Source organism: Hippopotamus amphibius, chromosome 3 (genome assembly GCF_030028045.1).
Source record: "Hippopotamus amphibius kiboko isolate mHipAmp2 chromosome 3, mHipAmp2.hap2, whole genome shotgun sequence".
NCBI classification, from domain to species: Eukaryota; Metazoa; Chordata; class Mammalia; order Artiodactyla; family Hippopotamidae; genus Hippopotamus; species Hippopotamus amphibius.
In genome coordinates this window covers 111,839,403-111,863,035 of record NC_080188.1, presented here as the reverse complement: position 1 = coordinate 111,863,035, position 23,633 = coordinate 111,839,403, and the positions used below count along the sequence as shown (strand labels likewise).

The following is a 23,633-nucleotide window of genomic DNA, read 5'->3' as shown; positions in this document are numbered from 1 at the left end:
ATTTATCTGACAGAACTATTGGTGAGACTGGGACTAAGACTACGGTTATCCAACTTCTATCCATTTTTCTGTTGCCATTATAAGTTGATATGTGTGTTTTGACCACCAATTACATAGAAAAAATTAGTTTCTTCACTTAATTGTATCACAGTAAGAGCAAGGTTAAGACAATTAATATATAAATGAAGGAAAATAGTATGGAGCTAACGTTTATTAAATATATTTTATGTGACGATTCTTTACAGAGATTACTACATATCCTTGGAAAAATGCTAAAAAGTAAGCATTATTACTCCCATTTAGTAGATGAAGAAATGTAGGCTTAATAGAGACTGAGTAACTTGCCCAAAGTCATACAAAAAGATATGGTAGAGTCTAGATGAGGGCTTCTTTCTAAATAGTACAAAGCCTGAATATTTGCCATTGGTCAGAGTGGAAGGTGTAGCCTTGGATTAGTATATCATTCTACTACTTAATTTGACAAGTTTATTGACCTTTCTGAGTTTTGGTTTTATCTTCTTTAAAATGGGGGTAATGCCTATCTCTGTTGATTGCTGTAGGAAAATAAGAAATTTAAAGTGCTGCATTTACTGACTGGATACAGCAATCAATTAAGAAAGGAAAAAAAGAAAAGGTAGTACTCTATGAGCAAGGTCACTGGTCACTGATTAGAGACATAGAAATGGTATTTGGAGATCTTCCTGCTGGTAAGGCTCCTGCTTTTTTAATTATGACACATACTACTTGGTTTATAGTTAATGGGAAAGGAAAGCCCTATTTTCTTATTTTTCACACAGCATGTAGGTTTACTCTCTGAATAATTAAAAACAAAAAGAAAAACAAACAAACAAAAAAAACTGAAGGCTAAATCTCTGGACTGTTTCAGGACTGTCTATTAACCCAAGTACTTTCCTCCATAATGTGACACCAGGAATGTTTGTAGAACTTCATGATATGACTGGGTAATTTTGAACCAGGTCAATTTCAACTCATATATAATGACACCCATTAGAAAACCTGGTAGATTCTGAGTCTTTTATCTCTAAAACTCTTTTGTGCCTTTCATGATGAGTGGGGATAGTGCATACTTTAAGGCAACCATTGTGTTTCCTTGAACTTTAACTATATTGGACTGCAGGAAGGGCTGAGATAGAAACATTATCAATTATAACTGCCTGAAACTGATGGTGTGATGGAATTTCAGCATATCTGAGAAAAACTTAGCTTTCCCCAGATCTCAGTCTGCTGCCTTTACCTGCTACTTATACCTGGCACTCTTGTTTTTAAAATCAAGATTTGTAACCTTGAGAACAGGGCAGACACAAAGCCTTCTCCACCTGTGCCTCTCACCTTACCACTGTCACCATATTCTTTGGGACAGTTCTCTTCATGTACTTGTGCCCTGCGTCTAGCTACTCAATGGAGCAGGACAAGATTGTCTCTGTCTTTTATACAGTAGTGATCCCTATGCTAAATCCTCTTATCTACAGTTTGAAAAAAAGGATGTGAAAGAGGTCCTAAAGAAGATCTTACAGAAACAAATACCCTAAAGCCATGTTACACATCACCCTGTTATGCAGAAGAAAAATGTTTTTGTATTAATTGTATTGTCTAATTGCTTAAGCTGTTTTGTGTGTGTGTGTGTTAAAGCAGATTGTTTAAAATGAGATATACTTCTTAATCTCCTGGTGTTGTAAATGTGTATTCATGGGCCTATAGGATGAATCAATACAGTGAGGGAAGGCAGTGTCTGGTAAAGTATCAAAACACTTGGAATTGGTTGACCTAGGTTAAGTCTCAATTTCAATATTGAGCTTTATTTCACTCTCAGTTTTATTTTATATATATATATATAAAATATATATAATGGACTTTGATCGGAACTCAGCAAACAGACACTGAGACAGATATTTGTATTTAGGGAGTTTGTTGGAGAGTATTCCCAGGTACAATACCTATAAGGGAGTAGGGAAACAGAATTGGGTAGAAGTTTAATTGTAATGAACAGAGTATTCAGCCAATTCCACATGGAGCTCTGGAGCTGAGATTATCCTTCAGAGACATTCCACATTGTGACCATTTTTAGATATGGGTCACCCACTAGAAGTGGGTATAATCCTGAGCATGACACTTCCTTTCAGCAGTGGTTATTCCAAGAGTGGAACTCAGCTGTGAGGTGTCAGTTGAAAATATGCCTGGAATCTGGACAAATAAATACTTCAAACCTGAAAAGCAAATCTGGGTGGTATATCACAGCATCCATTATAAATATGAGGGTGAGTCAAAAATTATCCACACTCTGCCTGTAGAATTTATAGCAGTTTTAATATAACTTGAGTGCGGATAATTTTTGACTCATCCTTGAAGTAACACTGCTCCACTCACATAGATGTCAAAAGTACCAAATAACATACAAGAGAGAGTTTTATCAGCTGTCATAATAATGCAGGTATCACAGCAATAATGAGGGGATAGTTTACTGACTGTGAATTAATTTAAATATTTTAGGGTAGTAATCTCAAAGTTAAAGTACTTTAACTTTTTATCTCTGGCCCTGCCAATGTTCCACACAGTTTTCAATAAACATTTATCAAATTAAATTATCTATCTATTGCTCATTCTAGTGGGGTTGGGGGCTGTAAATGTTGGAGCAATGGGGAGAAAACCTCTGATGAGAAGGCATGTTGATGGAGGACTAAGTGATGATTTTGGAATCCGGTAAATGTCTATTTCCTATATCTTTCCATCCCACTATCTACTGCAGACCAGAAGGGAGAACACTAGTACTCTACATGCTCCAGAGACCACCACATCCCTGAAAAACTTTTTAGAGACCACAGAGGAGAAGATAACTGTCCTGTCCATCAAGAACAATCCTTTGATCTCCCTGTAACTTCCCCTTTTAATTATTAACCAAGGTTTCTCTCAAAGACATTCAAAGTAGTATCAAAACTGGCATTCTCCTTATTGTTCCTTATTATTCTAATTTTTCTACTGTAATAGCTATCATTTAACTACTTCTTTTACACCCATCTTAAAAAAAGTGATATTTTATCATTATTCATCATTATTCTTATATCCACATTTCATTGATTGCCCACCTGAGATTCCATGTCTATTAGATAATGACACATTTTCATTCACCTCGAAGTCCATGGTTCCACATTCATTTATGCATCTGATTAAATCCCAACTAGTTAAACTTGTTTCTTCACTGTGTCCTCCATTTAAGCTCCTTAGTGCAATTAAAGAAAACCGTCAGTACTTCACTCTATGTTGCTGATCTTGCCTCATATTTTATCCTCCAAAATGTAAACAGGTAAGATCATCCCCGTTTTGCCACCTCTAAATTGTTAGGGATACATTTTCCTTCCCACCTGTCATAACAGATAATATGTCCCTGAGTCTACCTAAGACCAGTTCTTTCACACCTTTGGAGTTTTCCAATAACTATATTTCTGAAACGATTGTTGAATTTCTGTTGAAATTCTGAGTTCATCTATCTTTTACGAGTTTGGTAAGCATCTTTTAAAATATCTATTTGAATTCTTTACCTTTTAAATTGCTTATGTCTATTTTGTTTAGCCTTTTTCTGAGGTTTTGTCTTGTTCTTCAGTTTGGGAGGTATTCCTTTGTCTCCTTATTTTGCCTAACTCTCTGTGTGTTGTTTCTATGTATTAGGTATATCAGCTAAATACCCCAGTCTTGAAAGAGTGGCATTCTGTAGAAGGTGTCCTGTGGAGCCCAGTGGCACAATCACTTCTGGTCACCAGAGCCAGGTGCTCCAGTGGTATCCCCTGTGTGGGATGTGTGCTTCCTAATGCTGCATTTGGGATGCAATTGCTGTGGGTGTGCTATTGCATAGGGTTCACACCTAGGCCACTTTGGAGAGGTGTTTGTGTCAACTTAGGCTGCCTGCTGGGTGAGGTGGGGTAGAAGTGGTTTTGGGTGGTTACCAGTGCTAGCTGGCACCACCCACTGGGTGGGGTAGGGTGGAAGTCAAGAACTGTGCTGTAATGGACAGAGCTGCCCTCTGGGTTGGTGGGGCAGGAGCTGGTTTGGGGGTGCTGTCCATGCTAGAAGGATTGGGTGGGCTGGTTGTCAGAGAAATGCTGGCAAAGGGCATATGTTAGCTAAGTTGATGGAGAGTGATAGAGATGGTGTCTCCCAGCTAGGTGGAAGGAGAGAAAAACAAAAGGCACCCACCAGAGATTTTGTTCCTAGTGAAATTCTCACCAGACCCCTGCATTCCAGCACAAGCCCTAAAATTAATCAATGAATCTCCTTCTCATATGACTTGGGTGATTTTCATGCTTCTGCCTCTGTACTGAGTGGGACTCAGAGCTAGTGATTTTATGTGCAAGCCCTTCAAGGGTAAAATTTCACTTTCCCACAACCCTCTGGCTCTCCCAGATGTAAGCCCTGCTGGTTTCCAAAAGCCAGATGTTATGCAGGCTCATCTTCCCCCAGGATGGGAAGATGACATTGGTCTCAGACCCCTCACTCCTCAGAGGGGATCTCCAATGTTGTGATATATTTCTGCTTGTGGGTTTCTACATGAGGACTGTGGGTTCTCACTTGACCATATCTCTGCCCCTCCTACCCAACTTAATGTGGCTTTTTCTCTGTGTCTTTAGCTGTAGACAATCTGTCCTGTTAGTCTTCAGGTCGTTCTCAGAGATAGTTGTTGTATACGTAGTTGTAGTTTTGGTGTGTTTGTAGAAGGGAGTGAGTTCAGGATCCTCCTACTAGGCCTTCTTGATCCTGCCTGCCCCCTCCACTCCCACCCCCCCCCAAAAAAAAAAACTGTTAGTGGAAAAATCAGTAGGTAACACATACTGAAGATATAGCAGGTGAGAAAACAAAGTCCTGATTTCATGAAATTTGTTTCTGAGTAAGGTAGACTTTATTGTCTATACCAAATGTGTGTGCATGCATGCATAGGTATTTGTTCTCATATGTGTGTGTGTGTGTGTGTGTGTGTGTGTGTGTTTGACATGGATATGAGTGGTGCTTTAAAGAAATTAAAGCAGGCAAGAGAATAGGGTGTGTCAGAGAAGAGCTCACTGTGGAAATAACATCTGAGCAAGTCCTGAAAAGGGATAAAATCACATGAATGTCTGTGAAAGAATATTACTTGTATACTTAGGGTGAATACAAAGACCCTGAGACAAGATCCTCTTTGGTCTTGTTAAGGGAATAATAAGGAAATGAGTTTATGTGGACCAGAGGGAGCAAATAAAAAGAGGGAAAAAACTGCAACTGGAAAGGTGTTTGGGAAAGAATGGCAGATCAATGTAGCCTTGTAGTAAGTAAATAAGCTTTGGACTTTATTTTTTCATATCACCTTAAAACAGCTGTTTTCTCCTAACCCCAGATTGCAAGCTGCATGAAGCAATAAACAAGATTGATTTTGTTTGTTACTCTACCAGTACCAAGGATACTTCTGCTACATAAAACAAACTCACTAAATATTTGTTGAATGAATTAATTAATGAATACATTGAGAGTTGTATTACAGTAGACATGAGTAGGGATTATATCTTCAGTAGAATTCTGAAATTGGAGGCAAGACCTAATCAAATGTGTACCATTAAATTCAATGTTGTGCACAATGGAGTCTCAAGACCATAAAAGAGATTTTGTATTTCTCTAAATGCCTATTACTCTCCAAGGTATAAGTGACTCACTGGGGAGAATGTAGTTCAATTATCTCAGTGAAAAATAAGTGGATGTTTTAATTTTGGATTAGCACATTTCAAGCTTTAGATTTTTTAGTGTTTTGCAGAGATGATTAAATCTCAAGAGCATTATCACAGACATAATAAGCTGACCCTCTGCCTCAAATTCAGAAGCAACATTTTATACCCTAAGTTAATTAATTATGTCTTAATTCTGTCATAGCTGAATTCCTTATACCACTTCCATTTTCTTCAAAGCTACAAACTTCACATTGTAAGGAAGAAAACTTGTATTCCTTCAAAAACCAGTAAATAAAACTAACTAATAAACCACTACTTCCAGTGAATATTTCTTAAGGATGAAAGGTAAGATGATTTATTTTATCTCAAAGTGTTCAGATATAGAAAGCTTCCAAGAGAACTCAAAAAACATTCAAGTAATTAAGACTGAATCTTTCAGTTGCAATATGCCTGAAACACTAAATTTAATATTAGAAAGTAAACTAACATCAATTTTTTTAGACACGAGGGATTTAAGATGAGTAATAACAGAGGAGAATTTTATAAAATATTCAATATATGCATATATGCATATCTGTATGCGTATATGTATATATGTGTGTTTTTGTGTGCATGTATAAAGCATGGAAATTTAATTTTGTGCACAAAGAGTGTCAAAACACCTGGCATAATGCTCTGTGTAGGATATCAAATAAAATTATTTTATGCTTTTATATGCACACATTGAGGAAATGACTGACATTTTCAGCCTTTATGTACATATATGCATACACACGTATACACATACACACAGGAAGGATTATATGTATTACATAGAATATAATTCCATTTATGTCAGTTTATATGTTTCTTACATATATAATATGTATTTATACATATATATGCATAAAGTAGAACTCTATAGAACACCTGCAGATTTCTTTTAGAGATAGAAAGATCAGTTAAAGGACTATTGCAGTAATCTAGGTGAAAGATGATGTTAGTTTGAGCCTCCATGGTAGGTACAGAGATGGTAAGAGGTAGTTGGCTTGCTGATATAGACATTTTGAAGGTAGAGACAATTATCTGATGGACTGGTTATGGAGTGAATGAGAAAGAAAAGAGAATGATTTCTCTAATATTTATTAGTTTGTATTCAACTTTATCTGAAGAAATGGAAGTAGAGAGTTATTGACTTGCATAGGGAATGCTATGTTGGGACAGACTAAAGAGGGCCTGAGAAAATCAGTTTTGAGTCATGTTGAGTCATTAGTATGAGTTCATATTAATGTGGGGATGTGAGTAAACAATTTAATTATGTCTGGAATTTGGAAAAGAGGTCTGGGCTGGAGATATAAATTGAGGAGTTGTACATATATAGATAGTATTTAAAGTCATGAGACTAAATAAAATCACCAATGTAGAGTGTAAAGAGAAAAGAGAAGAGGATCAAGAAGTAAGTTCTGAGCTGCTCCAACCTTAAGAGTCAGAGAGAAGAGGAGGGATAAACAAAGAAGACTGAGAAGGAGCAACCCATATGGTAGGAGGAAAACTCAGAGTCTGGTGTCCTGGAAAATGAGAAGAAAGTTTTTCAAGGAGTAGTTAACAATTAACTCTGACAAAAGTTATTGATAAATGAGAAAGATGAGGACTGAGAACTGAGCACTGAATTTGGTAACATAAAGACCCCTGATGACTTTGAAAAGAGCAATTTTTGTGGAGTGATGGAGTGAAAGCTTGATTAAGGTGGGTTTAAGAGAAAACAGGGGAAACAGAAATGGATTTAGCAAGTATATCCAACTATGTTATACATTTCACTGACAAGGGGAATGCAGAGGAATTGGATGATGGGTAGTGAAGGTAGTAAGATCAAGGGAGGAAGGGATAAAAGTTGGGAGTTAAGGTGGGATATAGACAGTGGTTGATTATTAAAGACTTCACACACATGCATAAGTATTCATTTTTAAATAAAATAGGTTACTGAGTTTACTTAAGAAATCTGTCTTTTTGTTGTTTGTTGTTCTTCAGTAAAAAAAAGAGGTTTAATACACATGTTCTTAGGACACCTTAGAAGTAATCTTATAGCAGAGAACAAACTGTTTGATTTTCTTTGTATTTTGGTGTAATGTATTTCCTTTATCTCTTTCTTATCTCAGCAAACGAATCATCCATTCTGAGACAAAGGTATGAGCAACAATTCAACAACGACTGAATCTATTTTCCTGGGATTTAGTAATCACCCAGAGCTACAGGATCTTCTTTTTATGGTATTTCTAGTCATCTACATGATCACCGTGTTTGGAAATCTTGGCATGATCTTATTATTCAAGATTGACTCACATCTCCACACGCCAATGTACTTTTTCCTCAGTAACTTTTCCCTTTTTGATTTCTGTTATTCTTCTGTCATTGCCCCTAATATGCCAGTGAATTTCTGGGTGGAGAACCCAGTCATTTCATTTGATGAATGTGCCACCCAGTTCTTTTTTTTTGGTTCCTTTGCTGGCATTGAGGGCTTCCTATTGACCATGATGTCCTATGACCATTACGTGGCCATCTGCAAGCCTCTTCTTTACACAGTCACTATGTCTCCCCATCTTAATATTCTGCTAGTGTTGGCTACATATCTTGCAGGCTTTATAAATGCTGCCATTCACACTGGCCTCACCTTCCAGCTATCTTTCTGCCACTCAAATGTCATCAACCACTTCTTCTGTGACATTCCACCCCTCCTGAAACTCTCGTGTTGACACACATGTCAATGAAATTGTCATTTTTGTTTTTGCCAGTTTTAATGAATTGAGTTGCCTCCTAACTATTCTTATTTCTTATCTCTACATCATCACTGCCATCTTGAGGATCCATTCTGCTGAGGGGAGGCACAAAGCCTTCTCCACCTGTGCTTCCCACTTGATGGTGGTCACCATCTTCTTTGGCACAATCCTATTCATGTATCTGCGCCCCAGCTCCAGCTACTCAATGGACCAAGACAAAGTGGTGTCTGTGTTTTATACAGTGGTCATCCCCATATTAAATCCTCTCATTTATAGTCTGAGAAACAAGGAGGTCAAAACTTCCTTAGGTAAATTTTTTAAAACAACTTCTTTTTGCTTCTATACTTAGAATCATTAAAGCATGGGACTTTAGGACTCTGAGGGAACTTAGAAATGACCCAATTCACCTCCACTTACTCTGCCTCTGTTTATCCTGTCATGAGGTTTTGTTTGTTTATTTTTATGATAGTGGAATTGGATCAAATGTCCCAGGCATCCTGAGGAATATGGTTGCTCTGTATAAATCCCACTTATTCCATAGAACCTATATGCTTGAAAATAACCAAATATCACAGTTCAACTCCCTGTTTGGAGGTATAAAACCCAGTACAAGCGTACCTCAAAGATGCTGTAAGCTCCACTCCAGACCACTGCAATAAAGTGAATAGCATAATAAAGTAAATCACACATTTTTTAGTTTCCCAGTGCATATGAAAGTTATATTTACACCATATGATAGTCTATTGTGTGTAACAGCATCATATCTATGATATTTTAATTAAACAAATGTCAAGTTGGCCAAAAAGTTCGTTCAGGTTTTTCATAAGCTGTTACGGAAAAGCCTAGATGAAATTTATAGCCAACCCAATGCTTTATTGCTAACTATCACCTAGCCTTCAGTGAGGCATAATCTTTTTGCTGGTGGAGGATTTTGCCTCAAGGTCAATGGCTGCTGACTAATCAGGGTGGCATTCACTCAAGATTTGGGTTATTGTGGCAATTTCTTAACATGAAGCAACAATGAAGTTTGCTGCATCAATTGTTCCTTTCACAAAGGATTTCTCTGTAGCATTTTCCTGACAGTAGAACTTTGAAAATTGGAATCAATACTCTCAAACTCTTCCACTGCTTTATCATCTAAGTTTATATAACATTCTAAATCCTTTGTTATCAACAGTCTTCACAACATCTTCACCAGGAGTAGATTCCATCTGAAGAAATCACTTTCTTTGCTCATCCAGAAGGAGCATCTCCTCATCCATTAAAGTTTTATCATGAGATTGCAGCTGAGTCACATATTCAGGCTCTACTTCTAATCAAGTTCTTTTGCTATTTTTGCCACATCTGAAGTTACTTTCTCCACTGAAATCTTGAACCCCTCAAAGTCATTCATGAAGTTTGGAATCAAGTTTTTCTAAAATCATGTTAATATTGATATTTTGAACTCTTTCGATGAATCGTGAATGTTCTTAATGACATCCAAAGTGGTAAATCCTTTCCAGAAGGTTTTCAATTAACTTTGCCTAGATACATCAGAGGAATCACTATCTACAGAAGCTGTAGCCTTACAAAAAGTATTTATTAAATAAAAAGACTCAAAAGTCAAAATGACTCCTTGATCCATGGGCTGCAGAGTGGATGTTGTATTAGCAGACATAAAAACAATATAAATATTGTTGTACATCTCCATCAGAGCTCTTGGGTAACCAGTGCATTGTCAATAAGTAATCCTATTTTTAAAGGAATCTTTTTCTTTTTCTCTTTCTTTTTCTTTTTTTTTTTTTTTTTATTTTTTCTTCTCAGCAGTAGGTCTTAACAATGAGCTTAAAATAAACTATATCAGTAAACTATATTGTAAACAAATGTGCTCTCATCCAGGCTGTTGTTTCATTGGTAGAGCACAAGCAGAGTAGATTTAGCATACTTTTTAAAGGGCTTAGAATTTTTAGAATGGTAAATGAGCACTGGCTTTAATTTAAAGTTATAAGCTACGTTAGCCCCTAACAAAAGGGTCAGCTTGTTCCTTGTAGCTTTGAAGTCAGGAAAATCCTGTCCTTTGAAACTTTGAAGCCAGAGACTTCTCTTCAACTATGAAAGTTCTGGATGGCATCTTCTTCCAATATAAGCCTATTTCATCCACATTGAAAATCTGTTGTTTAGTGTAGCTACTTTCATTAATTATCTCAACTAGATCTTCTTGACCTATTGTGGGACTATTAACTGGCTTAATTTCAATATTGTTGTCTCAGGGAATAGGAAGGCCCTAAAAGAGGGAAAGTGATGGGGAAGAGCTGGTTGATGGAGCCTTCAGAACACACACAACATTTATTAAGTTCCCTAGTTTATATGAGCATAGATGGTCCCCCAAAACAATTATAGTAGTAACATCAAAGATTACTGGTCACAGATCACCATAATAAATATAAGAATTATGAGAAAGTTTGAAATATTGTGAGAATTACCAAAATTTGACACAGATATTTTTCCAAGTCTGTGACTTGCCTTTTCATCATTTTAACATTATTTTTGAATAATACAAATATATGAAATTTCCACATTTTGAAATTTGGTGACATAAAATACATATATTTTTTGTTTCACAATTAATGCTTTTTCTTTCCTCCCTAAGAAATCTTTGATTACCTCCAGATTGTGAACAATTTCTTCTATTTTGTTTTTCCCAAGAGGACTTGTAGACTTAGTATTTACTGTTAGTCCTATGATTCACATCAAATAAATATTGGGATATTAGCTCATGATATGATATAAGGATTGAAGTTAAATTTTTCTATACAGATAATTATTCCAGTAGCATTCCCCACTGAAATATTTTTGTACTTTTGTTCTAAAATCTACTCATTGCATATGAGTGGATATGTTTCTGAATTATATTTCTGAATTCTCTCTTCTGTATCATTAATTTGTTATCCTTGGATCAACACTTTGTTTTGAGTACTGTAGTTCCTTACTAATTCTTAAAATTAGGCAGTGTAAATCATTCAATAATTTTATTCTCTCCAAAAATTGTTTTGGCTGATCTAAGTTTTTTGTTAATATTTCTATATAATTTAGAATCATTTTATCTACTAAAGAAAATAAGCCAGCTGAGATGTTGACTGAACTGGCATTAAAATTATTGATCAACTTAGGAAAAATTAGCAACTTAAAAATATAGAATATTCCAATTCACAAGTGAGATATATCTCTGCATTATTTAGGTGTTCTTTAATATCTCTCTGTAGTGTTTTGTGGTTTTCAGTATGTATCTCTTGCAGTTTTTTTAAAATATTCATTTCTAAGTGCTTTATGCTTTTGATGTTATTATAAGTGATATTTAGAAAATTTTATTTGCCAGCTGTGGTTGGTTTACACATAATAATATAAATAATCTATGGATATTGATTTTGTAATCATGTGACCTTCCAAAATATACTCTAAACTTTTCTGTCACATATTAAAAAAGATTGGGTGTACAATATAATGATTTGATATCAGTATATATTGCAAAATGATCACCACCATAAATCTAGTTAACATTTTATTTGTGTATTTTAAGAGGAGATTCTATACTGACCGATTTCTTAGAGTGTAACCCAGCATCTGGAAATGTAACACAATCGGGGATGCCTTTCTTGTCTTGGTGAGACTATACTTTAACTCTTTTGATTGTATTGGCTGGGATTATCAATGCACTGGAAGATAGAGACTAGTGAGAGGTTTCTAGATTCCTTTATTCTCTAACAAATGCAGTACCAAACAATGTTCAGATATTCTTTACTCAAATTTGAACTCTCTTCCTAAGTCACCAATTTCATAAATCATCAATTTTATGAATGATTCTGTTTCTCAGACCTGTCTTTGATTCCTAGCATGTTAATGAAATCAGTTCAATGGGACAGACTGGTTCCAGTATAAATCTACAATGCCCACCTTCCCAAGGATGCTCACACCTGACCAGTACTTTTACTTCTGTTCATTGGTTATGTCACTCTTCTGCTCTCTACACGCATTCTGCTTCTCAAATCTCTCACCAACTTTACCTTCTAATTTCTCACTCTCATTAGATGACCTTACTTCAGTGTTTATAAAGAAACACTGAAGACTTCTTCTTTTTTTTTTTAATTTTATTAACACTGAAGACTTCTGATGAGAATACCCGAATTTTTATACATGAAAAATGCAAAACTCACCCATCTATATTTTCTCCCTTTCATAATTATTAAAAGTGATAATGAATTTCTCTTTGTTAAAGACCTCAGGTACAGAAGACCAAGCAGTATACAAAGATGCTAAGTAGAGATTTTGGCCTCAAAGGAAAATCTAAGATCTCAAAGCATAAAATTAAGGTTATTCCCTTGAGAAACAAAACCAATTTTAGTTGGATTTGAAAAATTATTTAAAAAAGACTCTAGGCATATTCCAAAGAAACACATTAAAAAACTTCCTACCTTGTTTTTAGAAAATATGGTAAGTCAGCTTTTACAGGTAGGTCATTTTCTACATTTGTTCGCTAAAAATATGTTTGTTCTTTTGTGTAAAGATTACCATCTCACTGATGTAGAAAAGTTATTTTCATCAATTATACTTTATTTTCTATTCATATGTTAATATTTCATGGCATCTTTAAAAAATCAAGTATAATATGCAAGCTCTTCTTTATGTATATGTGAAAACTAAATTAAAAAGGCATTAAGGTGAAGTTCTTAAGACATGCTTTTTCCAGTCATATTTTATTTCCAGAAGAAAAACAGAGACAGTGCTCCAGCTAGGAGCTAAGTCCACATTTCAAGCTATCCTAATGTGCTTTCCTAAACAAATATTTTCATATGTCTATTAGTTACAAAAAAATGAAACAAAAAATTCCATGCTTTTCTCCATATACTTGAATTCTTTATTAACTGTTCAAATTCTGCCTTCTCAGAAAGGCCTTCTCTAAATGTCCATCTAAAAGCACCCAACCTTTAATTTCCCTCACAGTATTTTTTTAAACTGACATTCTGTTGTAAATCTTTGTCTATGTGTTCAAAAGCCATTCCTTCTCCTACAATATATGCTTCATTAGGATAGGGAATTTTTTCACTGATGTACCCCCAGAACCTAGAACAGAAAAAAAAATCAGTATTTGCAGTGTATATAACTAATGAGTGGGTGAATTTACAAAGCAGAGAGAACAGTTCTTCATTCTGTAACTCCTTAGCCATATATCAAGAGATAAATTTACTAAATCAATGCCTTCTGAATGAAATTAAGCCAGACAAGTACGGATTTCAGGAGAAAATGCTATACTGAACATCTATTGTTTATTTTGCGTCTGAAACAATAGGATATCAGAACTGCAGCGACCCCAGAAATTCAGCATCCTTTATTTGTGCATTTGAATGATGCTATTGACCTGCTGCTTTCCATACCTGATTTTCATTTCTTTGGCTTTCTTTTTCACAAAATTTTTAAAAATACCAAATATAGAGTTTTCCAAGAAGGCAGGTATAAATGTGTATGTATATAAACACATACACAAGTAAGAAAGAGAAAGAGCCTGTGCAAGTTTGTGAGTGGGTTTGTGATATATAGAGAAAGAGATAACACAGAGAGATAAAATGAAAATATTTACATAGCCATTCTGATGCATTTCTTGAGAAGAGTAATTTCCTTATAGATACATAGATCAAAAGTAAATGATAAAAAATGGAATAAATGCAGAATCAGGGTAAGACAGAATTCTTCACATTCTTTGTCACTTTCAGTCTTCAGGGAATGAGAAAATGTCTTCCCCAAACCATACTGTAGTGAAGGAATTCATTCTCCTGGGACTCACGGCTGACTCAGTGCTGCAGAAGATCCTGTTTGGGGTCTTTCTGGTGATCTACCTGATCACACTGGTGGGGAATCTGGGCATGATCATGCTGATCAGGACCAATTCCCACCTCCACACTCCCATGTATTTCTTCCTCAGCCACCTCTCCTTTGTAGACATTTGCTATTCCTCCAACGTTACTCCGAACATGCTGTACAACTTCCTCTCAGACCAGAAGACCATCTCCTATGCTGGCTGCTTCACACAGTGTCTTCTCTTCATTGCCCTGGTCATCACTGAATTTTACATCCTTGCTTCAATGGCCTTGGATCGCTATGTCGCCATCTGCAGTCCTCTACATTACAGCGCCAGAATGTCCAAGAACATCTGCATCTCTCTAGTCACAGTCCCTTACACTTATGGCTTCCTCAATGGACTCTCTCAGACACTGCTGACTTTCCACTTGTCCTTCTGTGGCTCCCTTGAGATCAATCATTTCTACTGTGCTGATCCTCCTCTTATAATGTTGGCCTGCTCTGACACTTATGTCAAAAAGATGGCAATGTTTGTAGTTGCTGGCTTTACTCTCTCAAGCTCTCTCTTCATCATCTTCCTGTCCTACCTTTTCATCATTGCATGCATCTTGAGGATCCGCTCTGCAGAAGGCAGGCACAAAGCCTTTTCTACCTGTGGTTCCCACCTGACCATAGTCACTATATTTTATGGAACCCTGTTCTGCATGTACTTAAGGCCTCCATCTGAGAAGTCTGTAGAGGAGTCCAAAATAATTGCAGTCTTTTATACTTTTTTGAGCCCAATGCTGAACCCGTTGATTTATAGTATGAGGAACAAGGATGCAATCCAAGCCATGCAGCAAATGATTAAGAGAAATCATTTATAAAATTGCAGTTTAAGTATTTGTTCATTTGAAATGACTGAGTGTCTGTGACAAGACAGTGTGTAGAGCCTAGAATGAGTAACATTAGATTCTACCTGTGACACAGTACCTGGTTCTCATTTCTTTTTGAGGATCAGCATAATTTAGTCTGTGGGACATTCCTTTAACTTAAAGCAAACTTCCCTTTTTGTTATGCAGAGTTGTATCTCATTCTTAGGCACCAGAATGTTCTGATATCAAGATTCTTATCCTGTTTGAAAATGTGTTTAAGAATCATTGCGAAGTACTTACATTTTGCCTAAGTAATTATATGCTTCCTTTTGTTTTATAATCCTGAGAACCACTGTGGCTTTCAGGACCCAAATTTAAACTAAATCTTGGCAACTCTCAATTCAAATATTTGATCTGTTTGTAATCTCTCTCTTTTTTATATTCTACTTATGGACCTCTATTTGTGATTAGGTTTTTTCATTTTGTAAGTCTTTGAGTGAAACCCACCTTAGAAATTCTTGAGATAGAATAGACCATAAATGAACACGCATACAAATTCTCACAAGTAACACTCAATTCTAGTTAAGTTCTCACTTTTATATCACTATGCATTTAATCCTCACAAATGCAGTAGTGAGAAAACAATCATCTCCATTTATAACATTTGAAATCTTAGGCAGAGAGAAAGTAAATGGCTTACCCAAAGTCACTCAGCCACTTAGCAGTACAAAGACAAATCCCTTAAATCCAAATTCTCTCTTTTTCTAATTCACATTACAGTGGTTAAACTCAATACACTGCAAATGCTGGATGGCAGGTTGGGGAAGATGAACTGATGAGGTTACTGCAATACCTGATCATGGTGATTGTGATGAGAGAAGTATAACAAGTGGATTTACTGTGCATTTCAGGTGAACATAATAATTTGTGGGCAATATAATAGGGCTGTCTTGCTGTTTCATGTAAAGGAGGCAATTTTGGTATATGAGAGATCTATTTAGACTGTATTTTAAGAATATATTTTCCAGATTATAAAAGCACACATGTTCATTATAAATAACTAGAAAATATAAACAGATGTAAAGAAATAAGTTTTATGAGTCATATGTTTGTGTTTTAAAAATGTCTTCTCTGTAATTTTATATACATATATTGTTATAATTGATAAAACAAAATTAGAATCATATGCTATATAGAAATCTGAACATTGATTTTCACTTGATAGTGTAAGGTTTACATTTCAAACAGACTATTTTTGGTGAACACCATTTTTAATGCAGTTAATATTAACAATTAAATTATATTTAAAGTTAATCACAAAAATAATACATATCGAGTGTAGAAAAACTGAGAAATGCTGAAAACATATAAACGTATATAACTTTTCCCCTCACATTGTAACCTATTTCCTCCTACTCTTAATTAAGTAACCCCTATTTTCTGACTAATTTGTGATGTTATCTTTCATTTTACACTAAATGAATCTATTTCCGTCTATTTCTTCTATTTTTTGACCATTTTGTATATGAATATTGAACCAAATACTCATCACTAATGTAGATTTAAAACATGTTTTAATTTATGGTAGAGAAATTTCATCTTCATTGCTTTTTGCTTTCAAATTTATCTTAGGAGAATACAAATCAGATGTTCCTAGATATCCAACCTTTGTAACCTAAGAAATTATGCATATTAGGGTTGAATCTAGGAAGTACATGCACACATAAACATGAAACTCTGGTATAGCTATCCACACAATACATATCTACTGTAAATCATGTGAAAAAATATGGAGAAATTTCTTACTCTTAGTAATATTGTTGTAGTTTGGTTGGTCCCCAGATCTGATGGGAAGATGTGTGCAATGGAGGCCATAGAGAGCTCTACTTAGAGATGAAAGTGTATCGGTGAATTAAGATTTGTTTTTTTGGTTTTTGGCCAGAAAAGTGGCCTACAATTGAAGAGAGAAGCATTTAACCTTTACACATTAATGCTGTGTATTTATTAACATTTTACACAAACATTTATTTTTTTAATTTTTTAAAATATTTTATTGGGTTTTATTTTATTAATTTTAATCTATTAATTAATTTATTTATTGGCTGCATTGGGTCTTCTTTGCTGCACATGGGCTTTCTCTAGTTGTGTTGAGTGGGGGCTACTCTTCTTTATGGTGTGCAGGCTTCTCAGTGCAGTGGCTTATCTTGTTGTGGAGCACGGGCTCTACACAGAAGGGTTTCAGTAGTTGCGGCACACAGGCTCAAGAGTTGTGGCACATGGAACTAGTTGCTCCAGGGCATGTGGGATCCTCCCGGAGCAGGGATCAAACCCATGTCCCCTGCATTGGCAGGTGGACTCTTAACTGCTGCACCACTAGGGACGTCCCCAAACATTTACTTTTGCACTTTATCATTATGTTTCCATTATGCAACATTATTTTTCAACAAAGAGTCTTAGCTTTAACTAGTTTAGACTTTTCCAAGAACTGTCTTCTGAAAGAACTGACATGCCCACACATATGCCTTGACTGTGGGTAATTTCAAACACTGAGAAAAAAACTCTATATTGATCCAAACTAAAATACATGTTATGTTTTTAAATAATCAAAGGAAAATATCTCTGGAGCTTAATTGCACTGGAGAAATTAGCAGTGGAAAAGTCACCTGACTTTGATGCTAAAAGAGACATCCAGTATTTTGGTGAACTATTTGCCCCAGATAAGAAAAAGTAGTACATTATTAAAATATAAGTTCATAGAAATCATTTGAAGTACTGAAACATTATCACATAAGTTAATATTGAAGGCTAAGTATAAAATTAATAAACAAAAAATGCTAAAATTAGTGAGTAAAATTGTTAGTAATCAAAATATGAAATAACATATTGTTTTGTGTATTTGTAGTTAAGAGAGTTCAAAAAGATTGGCATTTTATAATTTGATGATGTCAGAAAAAATAAAAATATACAGTTTTCCTGGAAATGAATTTAATGTCATGTGTTCAGCAGTCTTAAAAATGTTTCTACAATTTTACTTAGTTCTATTTTTAAAATGTGCTGAAGGCATAATAAGAAACTTGGGTAAAGATTTTCATGCTAATGTTTGTTTTATAGTTGAGAAAAAGGAAAAGTGATATGTTAATACAGGCAGCCCTCATTTTGCAAGATTTTGTGTAACTGAAAGTGGTAGAACCTGGAAATGTGTCCTTGCATGGATTTTAGTGACCATAGCACTCTGAAAAGTGAGTACTGCCTGCATTCAATACCCGGTTAAGCACAGGCCTATGCAGACAGAACAGAAGCTGGATGTGTATAACTAGAACCCCTGGAAGGGTGTGTTGGCTGTGAAAATAAAGAAGACTTTGATTATTATATGAAATATTTTGCATTAGAATGTATACAGACAGTGAAATGAAGATGTTCCCAATTAGGAAGAGAGCAGGGGCTTCCTAGGTGGCACAGTGGTTGAGAATCTGCCTACTAATGCAGGGGACACTGGTTCGATCCCTGCTCCAGGAAGATTCCACATACCGTGGAGCAACTAAGCCTGTGTGCCACAACTATTGAGCCTGTGCTTTAGAGGCCGTGAGCCACAACTATTGAGCCCATGTGCTGCAACTACTGAAACCCACGTACCTAGAGCCCGAGCTCTTCAACAAGAGAAGCCACAGCAATGAGGAGCCCACACACCAAAACAAAGAGTAGCCCCCACTCACCACAACTAAAGAAAGCCCGCGCACAGCAAAAAAAAACCCAACGCAGCCAATAAAATAAATATATAAATAAAGAAAGAAATATTAAAAAAAAAGAAGAGAGCAAATCATTTTATATGGCTTTTTATGAAAAAAAAAGAGGTGCTTCAATATATACATCACAAAAACTTTGTAAAATACTATAATTAAAGAAATAAAACTTGTTTGTATCCAGGTACCAATTTTCTATGATAAACAATTATTTCTTATATAAGCAAGAAAACAAATAAAAAACTGCATATTTCTGGTATCACTCAGATATTAAGATTAAGAATAAAGGATATTCACTGATTCATGTGAGAATTTAAATATGGAAGTATGAAAATGCTGCAGTTCAAAACCTGTTCTATAGCAGTGTCAAACTCAATTATCATCCAAATTCCCTCTAATGAAAACTTCTATTTTTTCCTTTAAAAATTTTGTGATTTTGAATAGGTCGAGTTTCTTCAGTGGTAAATAAAGCTACACATTTATGTTTGTTAAGAGTGGGTGATGGGGACAAGTCAATATCGATCTCTACACACAATGTTTTAATCTGGGAAACAGAATTTTACTTTCATTCAGAAGTTCACTTCTGAAGAGAAAATTCCTCTAATAAAGGGCTTTTTGTCTTCTCAAGCTTAAACATCACCACCAGGTGCCTAGTATACTATGATGTTGAGAAACAAATTAAAGTTGAGTTCCAATAAATAGTGTCTGATGGATCAAAGTTTTCTGTGTTGAATTTATACCTACTACATTCACACATACACACAATAAAATGAACACTCACGATGATACTGAGGACATAGGAAAACCTGAGTATCTGTTTGCTGGTGGTGATTTCACACATCATTACACCCAAAAGGAAAGAAGTATAAAGAGAGATAAGAATAAAATTTTGGAAATCTACCTTAATACAGTAACTGTTCAGAAATAATAATATATGCATAAATATTTCCTTAAGGATGGAAAAATAAAAGCCCTCTGAATATTAAAAGGAAGTGATGTATTAAAATGTTTCATATCAATGTTGTTATACTATGCTCTTAAAGACTAATTTCAAAGAATATCAAGCAATCCAGAATATGCTTATGCTACTATATAATTGTAAAACTCTAAAACCAAATTAGAGTCTGTCATACAGAGTGAAATAAGCCAGAAAGAGAAAAACAAATACTGTATGCTAATGCATATATATGGAATCTAAAAAAAATGGTACTGATGAACTCAGTGGCAGGGCAAGAATAAAGACACAGATGTAGAGAACGGACTTCAGGACAAGGCGGGCTGTGGAGGGGTGGGCAGGTGGAAAGGAGAAGGGGGAGCAAGTGAAAGGGGGAAGGGGGTGGGGTGGGGGTGAAGGGGAAGCTGGGGTGAAATGAGAGAGTAGCATTGTTTTGCAATAAAAAAACAGAGAGTAGCATAGACATATATACACTACCAAATGTATAATAAATAGCTAGTGAGAAACTGCTACATAACACAGGGAGATCAACTCGATGATTGGAGATGAGCTAGAAGGGTGGGATAAGGAGGGTAGGAAGGAGTCCTGGGAGGGTGGGAAGGAGTCGTGGGAGGGAGGGAATATGGGGATATATGTATAAATACAGCTGATTCGCTTTGTTGTACAGCAGAAAATGGCACAACAATGTAAAGCAATTATACTCCAATAAAGAGTTTTAAAAATTTTCAGGCATATTTGAGCAGCTAAGTTAAAATTGTTTGTGGGAAGATAAGAGATGAAAGGTAATTGTGTAAAATTATATAACAATATTTGTTAGTGTCGTAGAGACAAAATGATACAAAACTCTTCTGTAAAAATAGAAAATTCTAAATCGTGAATGAATAGCCTCTACAGAGAAGGGAATCTGTTTTGTTTAAAAGAAACTAAAAAAATAAATTGTGGAATCATCAAAACATGTAAAATATTAAGTTCTATGTTGAAATAATGAAACACATATAGTTTAATATTCCAGAGAAGTAGACTAGAAAATAAACCAAATGTCCAGTAAAAAATTCAAAATTAGAGATTTGAGGTTCTCTTAAGAGTATATAGCTTTTATTAAAGGAAATTGTGTATATAACATATGAGAGTAAGTCATTTTCATATTCAGGAAATACACTGTAATGCACTTCATTTTGCTGGTAAAAGTAGCTCAGCGATGCTCAATATCACTGACCTAGTAATCAACTGGAACAAGTTCTTAAGTGAGACTAAAAACATGACCCTACTTAATCATAAAAGGTGTTCTGCTGTTGTGTTTCTTATCAAACATCATATCCAAACAATGTTCTCATTAGACTCTCACGTGATTATTATTACTTTTCTAGAGAATTGCATTCAGGTTGAAATACAAGGTTTAATTTTGGATTGTTTACAGTACTCTTTCTTTTTCCCATTGGGAGCCTGTTGAAATAGAACCATTATATTAAGTTTTCTCATAAATATTCTTCTTAAAACCGGTTTCATATCCTTGTTCCTCAGGGTAGATAAATAGATACAGCATGGGATTCACAAAAATACAAAACACTGACACAATTTTCCCCTGTTCAACAGATCGCTCATTTGCTAGTCTCAGATACATGCAAAACAGGGACCCATAGAACATAGTGACAGCTGTCAGGTGGGAGCCAGAGGTGGAGATGGTTTTGCGCTGCCCTTCACTGGAATGGATCCTCATAACAGTGATGAAAGTGAAAACATAGATGAGGATGATGAGTAGGGAGCCTGTGAGCTTAATCCCTGCAGACACAAACAGGGCAGTTTGCTTTATGTGAGTGTCAGAACATGTCAGCATGAAGAGGGGTGGGTCAGCACAGTAGAAATGGTTGATGATGTTGGGTCCACAAAAGAACAGGCGAGAGGTCAACATTACCAGCATTGTGCCCATAGTGGAATCCCAGAGGTAGGGGAAAGTGACTCGGCAGATGCAAAGTGGCCTGGACATTCCTGTTGTAATGCAGGGGACTGCAGATTGCCACGTACCTATCATAGACCATGGCTCCAAGCATGTCACACTCAGTAAGGAGCAGAGTCATGAATGTTCAGAGAGAAAGCTCATAGTGTTTCTCTGGACCACTCCAATTTATTTCTTTAATCTCCTCATCTAACTATACGTCTCCTGCTGCTGCTTCTCTCTTCCTCCGCTGCCTTCTCCTCTCTTCTTCCTCCTTCTTTTAAATAGAGGCTTCCTTGTTTCTGGGAACAAAGTAATGAGATCAGAGATAAATCGGAGACCTTTGTGGATTCCATTCTCGATGGAATTTTTTAAAAATCTGGGGAGTAAATTATGGGTTCGAAGAAATCCTTAGCTTCTAGTGCTTAGCTATTGACTTCCTTTAATCTAATCAGGGAAAGACTCCTAACATTGAGCCTGTGTTATTATTTATTAATAGTAACTCAGTATTAAATATGCAGTGAAAATTTTGATCTGCTTTACTATGAGGAAAGCAAAACTTACCTTTAAATCAATTTTGGGGAGGTAAATTTACTTACAATTTACTCATTTAAAATGTGGAAATTTTAAAGCAGTTTCACAATGCACAGCCATGGAGTTATAAGTCAAGTTTTCAAGACAGCTATGCAGGTAGGAAGAGGGGTAGAATAGGAAGAAAAAGCCACAAAACTCACTCTTAGCAAGATTCTGACATTTTTACTTGAATAAACACTCCTAGGATTGTTCAAGCCTTTAATATCCAGAATTTGTTTTTATATAAATGTATGTATGTATGTATGTATTTACTTATTTATTGGCTGCATTAGATCTTTGTTGCCTCATTCAGGCTTTCTCTAATTGCAGCAAGCAGTGACTACTCTTCATTGCTGTGCATGGGCTTCTCAGTGCAGTGGCTTCTCTTGTTGCGGGGCACAGGCTCTAGGCACATGGGCTTCAGTAGTTGTGGCACGTGGGCTCAATAGTTATGGCTCCCTGGCTTAGTTGCTCCATGGTATGTGGGATATTCCTGGGCCAGATATCATACCCATGTCCCCTATGTTGGCAGGCAGATTCTTAACCACTGGGCCACCAGTGAAGCCCCTAATATCCAGAATTCTGAAAGAATAATTTTGACAATTTTGGCCTGTTTTCATTGCTTTTATGGAGGAACAGTTTTGGGGAGGCCATTACTCTGCCATTTTCAGAAGTTGATCTCCTTCTAATACAATATTTTTGAGATTTATATAAGTTATGTTAGTACTTTGTTCAGTTTTTATCTCTACTTAGTATCCCGTTATGTGGATACATCACAATTTGCTTACCTAAGTAACTGCCTACATATGTTTGAGTTTCTTTGTGGATATATGTCTTCTTCATTCTTGGATAAAAACCTAATGCTTGCTGGGTCACAGTTTTATAGGAAATTAAAACATTATAAGGAATTTTAGAAGGAAAAATTAGTTTTCCAAATTAGTTGAATTAGTTTACACTCCATTAGGTGATGTATGATGAGAGTAACAGTTGATTCACATTGTCTTTGTCAAACTTTTTCTGTCAATCTTTTTAATTCTTACTATTGATGTGGACGTGAAGTGGTTTCTCATGGGAGTTACAATTTATATTTCTTTGACAATTATAGGTATTGAAATTATTTTCATATGGTTATTGGATATTCATATATTTTCTTTTATGAAGTGTCTAGTCACATCATAAATTTTTGAAAGTGGTCTGGTTATATTTTGATCAGTGACTAGTGGAGGATCTTTATATAGTCTGAGTAGAAATCCTTGTCAAAATGACTAAACGTGAATAGTTTTCCTAGTCTGTG

General features: G+C 35.6%; 1 protein-coding gene and 2 pseudogenes across 1 annotated transcript; 2 read left to right on the top strand and 1 right to left on the bottom strand.

Annotated features, from left to right (window-relative positions):
• Nucleotides 1–7,867: 7,867 nt before the first annotated feature.
• Nucleotides 7,868–8,804, top strand: LOC130848681 (olfactory receptor 1020-like; annotated as a pseudogene).
• A 5,413-nt stretch (nucleotides 8,805–14,217) lies between these two features.
• Nucleotides 14,218–15,150, top strand: LOC130849963 (olfactory receptor 5M10). Its single transcript, XM_057729234.1, has one exon. The coding sequence runs from the start codon at nucleotides 14,218–14,220 to the stop codon at nucleotides 15,148–15,150; it is 933 nt and encodes a 310-aa protein (XP_057585217.1).
• Nucleotides 15,151–21,210: 6,060 nt separating this feature from the next.
• LOC130848680 (olfactory receptor 1030-like) lies at nucleotides 21,211–21,908 on the bottom strand (annotated as a pseudogene).
• Nucleotides 21,909–23,633: the final 1,725 nt, after the last annotated feature.

What these genes read in the sequence shown, in the direction of transcription:
- LOC130849963 (XM_057729234.1), top strand. Translation starts at nt 14,218, where the DNA reads ATGTCTTCCCCAAACCATACTGTAGTGAAGGAATTCATTCTCCTGGGA.